The sequence below is a fragment of the Esox lucius genome, chromosome 17, assembly GCF_011004845.1.
Source record: "Esox lucius isolate fEsoLuc1 chromosome 17, fEsoLuc1.pri, whole genome shotgun sequence".
In the NCBI taxonomy this organism is placed as follows: domain Eukaryota; kingdom Metazoa; phylum Chordata; class Actinopteri; order Esociformes; family Esocidae; genus Esox; species Esox lucius.
This window is the reverse complement of record NC_047585.1, coordinates 42,407,896-42,420,663: the sequence shown is the minus strand read 5'-3', so window position 1 is coordinate 42,420,663 and position 12,768 is coordinate 42,407,896. Positions and strand designations below refer to the sequence as shown.

General features: G+C 40.3%; 1 protein-coding gene across 2 annotated transcripts in view; it reads left to right on the top strand.

The window, feature by feature from the left end:
- Positions 1-2,324: 2,324 nt before the first annotated feature.
- slc12a5a (solute carrier family 12 member 5a) overlaps positions 2,325-12,768 on the top strand; it is a 142,615-nt gene continuing 132,171 nt past the window's right edge. Inside the window, exon 1 of one of the 2 annotated variants that reach the window (XM_029114087.2) lies at positions 2,325-2,745. In XM_029114087.2, the coding sequence (XP_028969920.2) occupies positions 2,583-2,745 (163 nt within the window). In that variant the 5' untranslated portion in view covers positions 2,325-2,582. The remainder of the gene's footprint in view (positions 2,746-12,768) is intronic. The other variant, XM_029114088.2, reaches the window with a different exon arrangement.

The following is a 12,768-nucleotide window of genomic DNA, read 5'->3' as shown; positions in this document are numbered from 1 at the left end:
ACTTTACCATCAGCAAAGCACCCCAGACCATCCCATTGCCTCCACCATGCTTGACAGATGGTGCCAAGCACCCCTTCTGCATCTTTTTACATGGTCTGCATCTGACAAATGCTCTTTGTGATCCGAACACCAATCACGTGTCTGTCCATGATCACATTTTTCCAATCTTCACCCTGTCCAGTGTCTATGCTCTTTTGCCCATCTTAATCTTTTCATTTTATTGGCCAGTCTGAGATATGGCTTTTTCTTGGTAACTCTGTCTAGAGATCCAGCATCTGAGAGTCACTTCTTTACTGTTGACATTGACACTGGTGTTTTGCTGGTACTATTTAATGAATCTGCAATATGAGAACCTGTGAGGCGTCTGTTTTTCAAAACTGACGCTCTAATGTATTTGTCCTCTTGATCAGTTGTGCACTGCAGCCTCCCTTTCCTCTTTCTATTCTGGTTAGAGATAGTCTGTGCTGTTCTGTGAATGTTCTGTGAATAGACTGACAAGTTTCAGTAGAAAGTTCTTTGAGGATTCCTCTAAACGAAACCCACAATTGCTGATGCTCCAGATATATAGTCTAAATAAGGCCATTTGTATTGCTTCTTTATTCAGCACAACAGTTTTCAGCTGTGCTAACATAATTGCAAAAGGGTTTTGTAATGATCAATTAGCCTTTTGAAATAATAAACTTGGATTAGGAAACACAATGTGCCATTGAAACAAAGGAGTGATGGTTGCTGATAATGGGCCTCTGTGGTAGTGTACATTTCACTTTATTAATATAATAATTATTACTTGGCCTATTGAATGTGCTTTACAGTGAAAATACAAAAGCGCTCCAGCGCTTGGATAAACCCGTCAGTCCTTTTGTGAGAAAATACCCTACATCGATGTCTAAACAGCAGCATAAGAACCGATACACAGATTGTTACATTTACACAGAGGTTATTCCTCAGATAGCACCAGAACTTGCATTATGATTGGTGAAAGATAGCAAAATATAAATGTAATAACAAAATAAATCAAAAAGAGAAATATAAAATACATAATAATAATAAAACATAGAATAATAAAATAGAAATAGAATAAAACAAAATAAAACGTCATAAAAACATAGAATGCTATGAGGCTAAACAGTGTGGTTAAGTTTAAGAGCTCAGTCATAGACACATGAAAAGAGAAAATAATGCGTTTTTAACCTGGATTAAGAAATGTACGCGTTTGGTGCATGTCTAAGATCTTCTGGTATATATATATATAAACACATTAAACCCTATGTAATGCGCTTTCAGCTGTCAAATAAAGTACTATTTAATGAAGCGGCCGGCTTCTCAAACTAGACAGTCTAATGTATTTGCCCTCCTCTTCAGCTGAGCACCGGGGCCTCCTACAACACTTTCTATTCTGCTTAGACAGTTTGCTCTGTCCTGTGAAGGGGTACTACACATTGCTGTACGAGATCTTGGTCATTTCTCACATGGAATAGCCTTCATTTCTCTGAACAAGTATAGACTGATGAGTTTCAGAAGAAAGTTATTTGTTTCTGGCCATTTTGAGCCCAAACCCATGAACGCTGATGCTGAAGATACTGAACCAGTCCAAAGAAGGCCGGTTTTGTTGCTTCTTTAATCAGCACAACCGTTTTCTGCTGTGCTAAAATAATCATGAAAGGGTTTTCTAATGATCAATTAGCCTTTTAAAATGATAAAATTGGATTAGCAAACACAATGTGCCATTGAAACAAAGGAGTGATGGTTGCTGATAATGGGCCTCTGTACACTTTAGATATTCCACTGAAAATCAGCCATTTCCAGTTATAATAGTAATTTCCAACATTAACAATGTCTACACTGTATTTCGGATCAATTTGATGTAAATGTAATGATAAAAAAATGCCTTTCTTTCAAAAACAAGGGCATTTCCAGGTGACCCCAAACGTTTGAATGGTACTGTACATTTCACTTTATTATTATAATAATTATTACTTGGCCTATTACTCATTTATATTTTATGCTATGCATTGAAGGTTTGTGGACGTGAATATCTGACATATTTGGCCCTACATATTAAATGACTCTCAAGTTACTCGGCTTTCAAATATGCAGAAAAGTGCACTTGTCTTATGTTATGCTAAAATGGACATGTATATATGTATGTATATATTCTGTGTAGCATTATATTGTTCTAGCACTTCAGTGATAGTGGAAAGCAGATATTACACGTTGATATTCATGAGAATTGTTGTAGTGTAGCTCAGTCTCCTGATCTTAACGACGGTATCTCGCTCTAGGACCCAGACGCGTCGCTGTTTCCAGACACCGGTTGATGTGATATCTTTCTCATCATTCAATATCTTATACGAACGAACGAAACCACGCAGTTTTAAAAGACAACATATTGGGAAACTTATTGCAGATAGAGAGCTGGTCGATGATACCTTGGACATTTACCCCGGTCGGTATATCTCAGTAGATGACAGGAGAGTCTGCCTGTCTACGTCTGTATACTCCGTGAATTCCTCCACCCGGTCTCAGCCAAGGCTGGAGACCCGCCGCCTCTCTTCTATTTGTGAGGTACCGACGGCGACACGATGAGCCAGCGGTTCACCGTGACCGCCTTCTCCAGGAGCGACGGCGACCGGAACGTGTCAGACATCCAGGGCGAGGTGAACCAACTGTTCGAGGGAGATGAACCCACCCCGAGCTCTTCAAACAAAGAGGTGTCTTTCAACACCGAGGTGGTGGTGATGGAAGGTAGGATGCACGCGTCGGTTGTATTGTGCGCTATGCTACGTTGCTAAAGCCTGGATGCTTGGAGGTCAGCCCGGTGCCACCATAGTGCCTGTGAACAGATGTGTGTGACCTGAATTGTAAATGACTGCAGGGGTACCTGGTCAGTAAGGTTCTATTTATCTGGCAACCATTGTGTCAATAGGCTATCCAGCCACAGGTGCAGTGCGCTAAATGTCAACCCCATTACATTTTCTACATGCTTCTCGACATCTTTCAGTTTTCTAAGTTATTGACTAATTAAAATGACTAACATGAAAAAAATACCAAAATAAATTAAATAATAAAACGACTTTATTACAATAGCAAATAACCAAAATATTAACAGCTGCCTGATTGAAATGCCATCATTGAAACATTGCTTTTTGAACGTTTAACGATTTGTTTAAATTTTGTGCTTCTGTTCGGGGATATGGTGTCTCTGAATGTTGAGTCACTCACAGCAGCACACTCTGCAAGAGTAGCGTGGTACGCTACCGGTTCCAGTCCGTGAGTGTGCATTAATCTCACTGAGGCTGTCTGGCGGCAGCAAAAACAGGTGGATGGAAACACAAATCATTGCAATACAACACCCGTCATCACCAGCAACCCCCTTTCGAGAAGCTTGAAGTGAGTGTGAACCCTGTTTCAGAGTATCTGCTGGTTATCCATTTTTTCCCACAGTGTTTTCTAGTCATTCTACCAGTTTATAGATTGCTGTGGTTTTCTTTGAGAAATAAGGTTCCGCCCAGTTCAGTTCATATGAACCTTTCAGAGCAGATCAGTTGCCATAGTACACTGTTCACTTCATCATAAGCGTCGGTTCAGTCAAGGGCTTCGTCAATGCAAACACTTTAGGAAACAAATTTCACCTCAAATTCTATTGTCACTGCTCATTTATCAAATCTGCAATGCAGTCAGTCAGTGTTTGTGTGTGCGTGCGCGTGTGTGTTTGCGTGAGTGAGACACAACATACCCTTTCCCTCTACTAAACTAATTTCAGTATGTTTTTTGTGTCAGATAAGCAAATATTCTTGGTAATCTACAAGTGGTAGGTAGAACCCCCAGAAAACTGTTTTGTAAGTAGAAAAACAACAGGTGAACTGGTTTCATGGAGTCACGCTCCCGTTAAGTTGCTTTCAAATTCATTCTGCACAGTGGCACAGCAACTTCAGTACGAAAACGGCTTAGGCAAGTCCTCCGGTCTTGTAACATATTCAGACGATTGAGAATGTCTGTATACCTTGATGGAAATTAAGGAAAATTACGGGAAAATACGGAATCCAAATAACTGTCATTGTTGTTAATCTTTACCAACGGTGCATAACCCTGTGAATTAGCTATTTTTAGTATGCTATAAAGACGAGACATTGGTCTGGATTGTTAGCTTGGAACTCGTGTTACACAGCGTTAAACATAACCCAGTGACTAATTTCCCCCAATCACGCTAGTTTACTTTCTGAATATTTTTTATTTTATATTGTGTTTCAAACGAAAATGCTTGTTTTAAAGCTGCAGTGTAATAGCAAGACTGTCTGATTATATCCACCTCCATATGTTCCAATCTCCGATTGATACCTCCTGTACAACACATTGGCACCTGACCTTCTCCAGGCTGTCAGGCAAGATAGGTATTGGAGGAGTACAACTGTTTCATATGGGACAGCTAATTCTATCCGATTGCCACAATTAACCGTCCCAACTCCCAACACAGGGCATGTGAGTAATAAATGAAGTCCTTGACGTCCCTGTTAAGTTGTGTCACCGGTGCCACCAAGGGCCACTATTTCTACACCCGTTTGAAGTAGACCCAAAATCCCTCAGTCTCAGTAGCTACTTCTCAGCTTTCCCTTATACGGTTAAATAGATTATGCTGCGTGTTGTAGTCACGCTGACCAAGCAATACAAGTAGGAACAAATGTTGGTAATCTTTTTACATGGATCAGAGGAGGCTTTTCACGGAGGCACTACCTTAGTCGCGAGGAGACGCGGGGGCATGCAAGCCCATGCGAGCCTTGTGGAGGAGGCTCTTGTCTCAGGATCGGCGATAACACAGTTACCATGGCTACAGCACCTTTCATTCTCCATATTACGTTACTAACGGTTTTGCAGCGGGGATGGAAAAAAACCCATTTTGAGACTAATCAAATTATATATGCTATGCTGCATGAAAGAAAAGCTTTTGTTGACATTATTTTTTTTAAATCCATTACTGTGCTGGTAATCATTTTAATGACTTACAGTGTTTTCGCCCTCCCTACGAAAGCTCCTAGGGCTGTTGCGCCTATACCTCCAGATGCCGGTCCAGTCTCAGATGAATGGAGATGTCAGTACGTAACTACACACACATAAGTGAGAAACAATGAAGTTCTGTGCATTACCTTGAAAATAATGTAGCCTTGCCCCTTAGCGGAGTTCATTGCTCCAAGATAATGTACAGAACGTAGGTGTTGATCCATCTTATAGGCTAGCTTACCACAGTTGCCAACAAACAACAACATAAGCAAACACTTACTTGTGGAAATTAGGTATTTTTGTTTAGAGTTATATATTATAGTGATATATATTTCATTATTAGTGAATGTCTGGTTTAGTTTCTACAGCGTCTGTAGTATAGAAACAATCCAGTCATTGATTCGATATAGTTCAATATTGATGGAGGGACGCTACCCAGTCGTTAATTCGATCACTATGCATGCGTTTCCATCAATACAGAATGAATCGACTGAACTACTGGGTCACGTCTGTAGCAACCAAAACGCGAGAAAGCATACATTCACGAATAAATCATGTCAATAAAAACGAAAAGTGAATTGCTTACTTATATTATTGTTCGTAAAAAAAAACTGCGAAATAAACTCCATAAACATTAGCGTAAATCTTTGGCGTTTTATTAAGCGTTGTGTTTTTATGGCCTTTTAAGTCAGGAATTGATGTGCCATATATCTGTCCCCGAGGACATCTAACTGTCACATATGTCAGAAATACTATTTATTGTACAACTCACTTTTAGCCAATAAGATACCAATACTCAACAATACTGTGATAAAATCTTTTTTTAACATGCATTATGGAATACAGGTGAATGTGGTGATGGTGCACTGTTTTAACTTCTGTCACATAAAGTGTTTCATGTTTGCCAGTCTTTTTAAATGTTATACATATTTATTTAACTGTTTTGCCATATTTTCACCTTTCTGTTAAACTGTATGTGTTATATGCAACACAGATAGAGTTCAATATAACATGCTCTTCTCTCCTTAGTTTTCAAAAATAAAATAAATAAGCTGATATTTGACAACTGCACCTACAGAATCCCCTGTGTCTGTCTGTACATGTGTCCCACTGCATTTATTACATTTTTTATTTGTTTATTTGTATTTATCTTACATTATTTATGTTGATCTGTGTACTGTCTCGTCTTACGTTTCAATACCTTTGGCCAGGTCATCCTTGAAAATGAGAATTGGTTGTCAACTAACCTGGTAAAATAACAGTTTAATTAAATTACATAAATACCTCATCATTCCAGTGCGATGAACAGATGTGAATAACAGCAAAGTCTGAATGTACAGTAGCCTTTGCATAAATTACTGTAAATTGGTTGATTCAAGGACTTAATTTGTAGACTTTTAAACCCTGGACCAATTCATCGTTGCAAAATGTTGTAGATATAAAATGGCCATAAGTACAAGACCAAGCATATGTTGCGCTAGTATGAATGCGTGTGTGCGCGTGTGTGTGCATGCATGTTAGTGCATGGATCCATTTCCCACCCTGCAGTTGTGGATGCCAAATGTCCCATTGTGTGATTCTGTGAATGTGTTAGCTTGATGCTGGAGCAACATCCTGGCACAGTGAACACCTTGAGCTTCACCACTTAAACTGCCCAGTCTATATATATTATCCTGTTTCTATTGATCCCAAGTGTGTACGTGTGTGCGTGTGTCTGTATGTGTGTGTGTGTGTGTGTGTGTGTGTGAGATTCGATGCTCTGCAGGTAGAGCCGTTGTCCTTGACATTGCGGAGTTGTGTATTTTTCAATTGGATTGTGTAGACGTGTGTATCGCCTTGCAGTTAACCTTGGCTTTCCCCTTTTGCCCTCCGAGGGACATTTGTGGACAACTTATGGAGCTGTTAGTCATGATGCCGCAGTTTTTTTGACGTAGCCCTGGAACACAATCAGCTGCTTATGCTTTGTCCTAGGACACTCCATTCTGCAGCCAAGAGACATGAGTCTAGTGTTCTCTGCATTCATGTGCTATAGTATGTGAAGTCCTTATTCAATTCCTCACTTTCCAGCAGCGTAAGATGCACAGAATACAATCTCACGGATTGTATGGTGACCTTGTGTAGCAGGCTAGTGTACCACACTGGTGTAGCAGGCACGTTTTGTTAACGATGAGACACTCAAGTTTGTATCACGCAACAGTACTACTACCAGAAAGCAAGCAAAACATCTGTCATACCACCAGGGGAGATATACAGTGGATATAAAAAGTCTACACACCCCTGTTAAAATGCCAGGTTCTTGTGATGTAAAAGAATGAGACAAAGATAAATCATGTCAGAACTTTTTCCACCTTTAATGTGACCTATAACGTGAACAATACAATTGAAAAACAAACTGAAATCTTTGAGGGGGGAAAATAAAAAACAAATAACTCACAATAACCTGGTTGCATAAGTGTGCACACTCTTAAACTAATACTTTGTTGAAGCACTTTTTGATTTTATTGATTTTGGGTAGGAGTCTATTAGCACGGCACATCTTGATGTGGCAATATTTGCCCACTCTTCTTGGCAAAAGCGCTCCAAATCTGTCAGATTGCGAGGACATCTCCTGTGCACAGCCCTCTTCAGATCACCCCACAGATGGGCTCTGAATAATTTTTTTACTGGTTCCTACATGGACACCAGTGTGTGTATGTGTGTAAGTGTGCCCTGGTAGTACTTTAGCCAGAAGACGTGAGACTAGCATGGGAGTTGGCAGGATAATAAGAAGTTATGGATGCTGACCAGTGAAAACAACCTTGTGTTCCATGGCGTTAGGATCAAGTCTTTGTTCTAGAACAATGCCGTGACCACAGGGAGTTTCCAGCATGGAAATTCTTGGACCATACAGTGACGAAAACAAACAAACAAACAAAAAACGACACAAAATGTTTTGCATGGAGAAACGCAATTGCTGTCCACCTACACAAATGAAACCTGAAAGATTGTTTAAAGGTTATGAATGGGCTAATTTGGGATTTTGGCATCCTAGCCGTCTTTCTAGATGAGGGGCAGAATGGGGGCCAGTTATGGGGCGGCCCTTGGGACAGAACCAACCCACAGTTGTTCTATTTTGTCTGCTTGAAGTTTTCAGTAAAAAAAAAGAACAAATACATTGGGGTAAAATGCAGGGGAAAATGATGCTTTCAAGGGACTAAACCAATCTGGCATGCTGCCCTGGAAGACAGGCATCTCTCAGGGGTGTGTGTTAAGTCCCCTCTACCCAACTGGAACACAGGCATCCCTCAGGGGCATGCGTTAAGTCCCCTCCTCTACCCAACTGGAACACAGGCATCCCTCAGGGGCGTGTGTTAAGTCCCCACTCTTGTCATTCATTGTCCTTCTTTGTTATTCATTGGCTACATGCATTTATGTTCTTTCCACCCTTCTTTTTACACTTCTAAAGGTGATACGTGTGCAATGTGTTCTCAATGAGGAAAAGGAGTGAATTGCAAATATAACCTGCCACTCTCCTAATCCACGTCCATGCTGACTTTTAACATTCACTTTCATCCACTCTGTTGTTAGATGAATATTTTTGCTTCATGTGATGAGAAAACATAGAGAAGTGTGTTTCTACTTGAGAGCAGTACAACATATTTCATCCATGCTGTAGCAAGGCACGTGCCCCGAAGGCAGTTGGGTTGGTCTAAAATAGCCTGGGAACCTTTACTTTCAAATCACCACCCAAAACATATTTAGGGAATCTATTCCCAAGTGTTCCTATAAATAAAAATAAAAAAAGCATTTCGTGACCGTTTCTAAACAAATGATTTGTCATTGTCAAATGCAGTCTCTTTATGGGGTCAGCTGTATTTAATATGCATTGTATGAGTGACTTGTCTTCCAACCCCGCGACCATTGGTCCACGTCTGAATCGAGTTGCTCGCCCCCCAGCGGGAGCCTCAAGGCTTTGTGCAAAGCGTGTTAGTAGTTTCTGGCAAAACCCTGTGTCCCTCCCACGGAGACACACAGTATCCATCATCTCACCTGGCAGTGTTGAAGTAGACTCTGTAAACAGTAAAGATCTACTGGTTTTAAGGATCTTGGCAGAGTTAATGTGTGTGAATGATGTGTGAGAACTCTTTGAGACGCTTTCTGTCTGGTGTCTGGTACGAACATCATTCTAACAGCTGTGCCCAGCTTTTTCTGTCACCTGAAGAAGGCAGAGGTCTGAGGCTCTCTCTCTCTCCCTTTTAATGCCACCGTGAAGACGTTAATGGGTTGATAACTAAGTCAGTGTTGGGGACGTACGGCTTTGAGGTGTACCAGGCCTTAAGGATAGTTGATGGAGTTTAATGCATTTATTTTCAGTCAGAACGTTGCCTGAATTAGAATTGTATGCTAATCAGACTTAGTGCTCTAAATAATAAATGTGGCTTTAAAGAACATTTATCCAGTCAATGCTGAGGAAGGCTTAGCAGTGTGTCGGGTCGAAATTACTTGTTTGTGGATTCAATAGCATCTTTATGTTATAATATTTTCTTCCAGAACATTGCCTTGATAGGAATTGAATCCCATTTCTCCATCTAAACATTACTATCTGCAGGATCTAGTCATTTTGTGAATATGTGGCTTTCCAGGGATTTAATCTCAACACCTTTGCAATGATGTGACATGGTGAGAATGTTGAGAGGTCACCCTCATTATGGACAATGGAGTATTAGGTTCATTCAAATTTGATGCCATTTATTGGAAATATACACTATTCTACATTCTTCATTTCCATGTCAGCCCCTTCTCTGTGTTTGTTATCGTTGTCACAATGCTTCTGCCGACAGCCTTTAGTAAGACCCACCCTGCAGATTCCTATCAAGTTTCTTTGGCTAAGCAGATTCAGAACCTATTTTATTGAATTTGATTTAGTCAGCAATAGACAATATACAAAAATAATACTGAATGCATAATACGGTATTGGAATGTACAAACTCTGTAGCATAGAATGATTCATCACTCCTGTTGACATGTTCACTGTACCTTAGAGAGGAACAAATAAGGAAGCGGACGCCTGCCGGGTCCCTAGTGGCCTGGGGCTCGCTAGCAGTCCAGGGCCCCCTAGCGGTCAGGGGCCCTAAGCAACCGCTTATGTCGCTTATGCCTAGGGCCGGCCCTGCTCCCTTTAAACATTTTGTGGTGTCTTTTGGGAACAAATTAGTTGCCAATGCATTTGTTATATACCCCAGTACTCATATTGACGCAAATCCAAAAAAAAACAAAAAACTAACCGAATCATCTTGGGAGGCTCACTCAAAAATGAATGCTTTGGTCCTGGAAAGAGGCCAGCGCGGACCCTGACTGACAAACAGCACGGCTGCTCCGACACTTGTTGCTGTGCATGTGGGACGGGTGGGACCAAGGACCAAGATGACAAATGCCAACAGACAGGAAGCGTTTTAAGCTGACAAACACTTTTCTCTCCATATACCATCGCCCTCCACTACAAATGCCCTGTCAGCTGTGGAGGAATGAATGATACGTTTCTATTTTTCATTTGATTGTTTTCGTGACAGGACGCTAGGATGCAGAGGCTGGAGAGAGGTTTGCAGAGAAAGATAAGAATTTTCCATATCAAACCTTTTCAGTGTGGATCTGATCAAATGAAACAATTCTTTAAAAATAAATACAAATATATGTGAATTGGTATGCCAGTGTTAACAGCACATTAGGCTGGAGAGATTGGCACGTCCATACTGCAGTGTATACTGTGCTTTTATTAGCTTACTGAAGCAACGATGATTGTCGGTGCACATCATGAGAAAATGGAAGGTAATTGCACGAAATTGTAACCGTCAATTATGGACAATTACTGAAAAAAAGAAACTAAATAAAATCTGCAAGCAGTGTTTTTCCACTTCTATGCTGCATTAGAGTGGCTGTTGGTATTCTTTTAGTTCAGGCTAAGCACTGCAATGATGTTTTTCTTTTTCAGAGACAGGTCTCTCGAAAGGTGTGAATGTAAGTGCTTTTCTGAATTATTGGCACTCTTGATAAAAATAATTCAAATAGTATGTGACTATTTTCTTGTTGTTTATCAGCTTAATCACTTCCATGACGACAAGTGTCACCAAACCAAGAACGTAAGCACCTGAAGTTTACTGAATGTTATTGGGACTTTGATTGGAACCAGATTCTATGGACTGAAATTGGGGTTTTATTTTTGTAACAAGACTTTCTTCCCATTTGAATCTAAAAATAAGCTTGTTTAAGATGTTTTCTCTGAGAATGATTATGGTAGCTTGCTGTATTTGCATACAACCTCTTCAGTGTTAATAGTTTCTGTTTATGATACTTCCCTACACTTTATTACAAATTAAACCACTCATCCACCATTGACTTTATAACAAATAGTGGATTGGACCTCCCTTCATGTACATACAGATATATCAATTTATTTACAAAGCCCTCGAAGGTACACTCTATTGGTACCTCTGTGGCCTGCTCTCCTTCACCACCATCAGTTACCAGAAACAGTCTACTAGTTGATAGATACACCTTCACCACCAGCATCAACTAGGTGGTAGATACTTTGTCTTGTTTGCTTGAGTACTTATGACCAAGCAGAACGCACACTTTTAAAACAGCTAAAATGCAGACCAAATCTGAAACAGGGTTGCTCAAAATGACAAATTTCATAAGCACAATGCAAAACAGATTTTAAATAGCTGATATAAAATCAAGTACTCTATTTTGACATCCAAACATGCAACTGTAATCTTATGAAAAGTTAATTGAATCTGTCATTGCACAAAGGCCCAACTACATTCCCTGTTTCCTTGGTGTTCTGTGTCTGTGTGCAGCCCAGTGTGCCATTTAGGTCTCCAAACGGCCAACGTCAAGAATACAAGGTCATAAATCACTACTTTGTGACATCACGGTGTAGCCGTCACTTTTCCCCTGTTAATTTGATTTTTTTCCTTCTTGGTTTCGCATGTCCATCTAACGGATTGCGCCATTAAATGTAGCATTGCTTCATTTCAGTGGAGCACAAGAGCTGAGAGGCGAGGGCAAATGTCTGAGAGAAATCAAACCAGGAATTTATGGAAACTAGCTCTCATAGACTCTGGCTTTGGGTAGATTGAATTAGCGCTGCTGCACCTGGTACCCATTCACTGCACTGCAGACCCTCTATATTGAATTCCTCATAAACGCCCGTATGCCTCCGTACTGCTGTCTGATAATATCATTCAGTGAACTCTCTATTATTCTAGCTGCAGAGACATTGATTGGTAATCTACAATGCTATTACGAAACCATTTGTCTTGTGTGTTTCTCCCCTTGTGACCAAGGTGAGCCATCCATTTCAAACTACATCAATATGGCATCTACGTTTGCCTTGATGCCCCGACCGAATGTGTGTTTCATGACAGCTGGTTAAATGAGTGATTGTTCCTCTATGTTGTGTGGTAAGTGAAGTGATTATGACAATATTATTGATATGCTTCTACCTCGGTTTTAAAACCTTCGAATACAGTTTATAATAGTGCATTACGCTTTATTACAGGTGATTGTTTCAGCGTGCATCATTGTATGACAATATGTATGATACTTCGCTGTATTAGAAGGTTAGCTGGCCCCCTTTAAAGTCACGTAGATGCATTTAATTATTTTTGTTTTTAAAGCACTTCGGCATACATTACCACCACTATACATGACTTCTCTGCTGATATACAGCAGTAAAAACTATCTAACACAGTCTCAAGGATGGTCCCCACAGAGTCAGGCAGACAAGGTTTT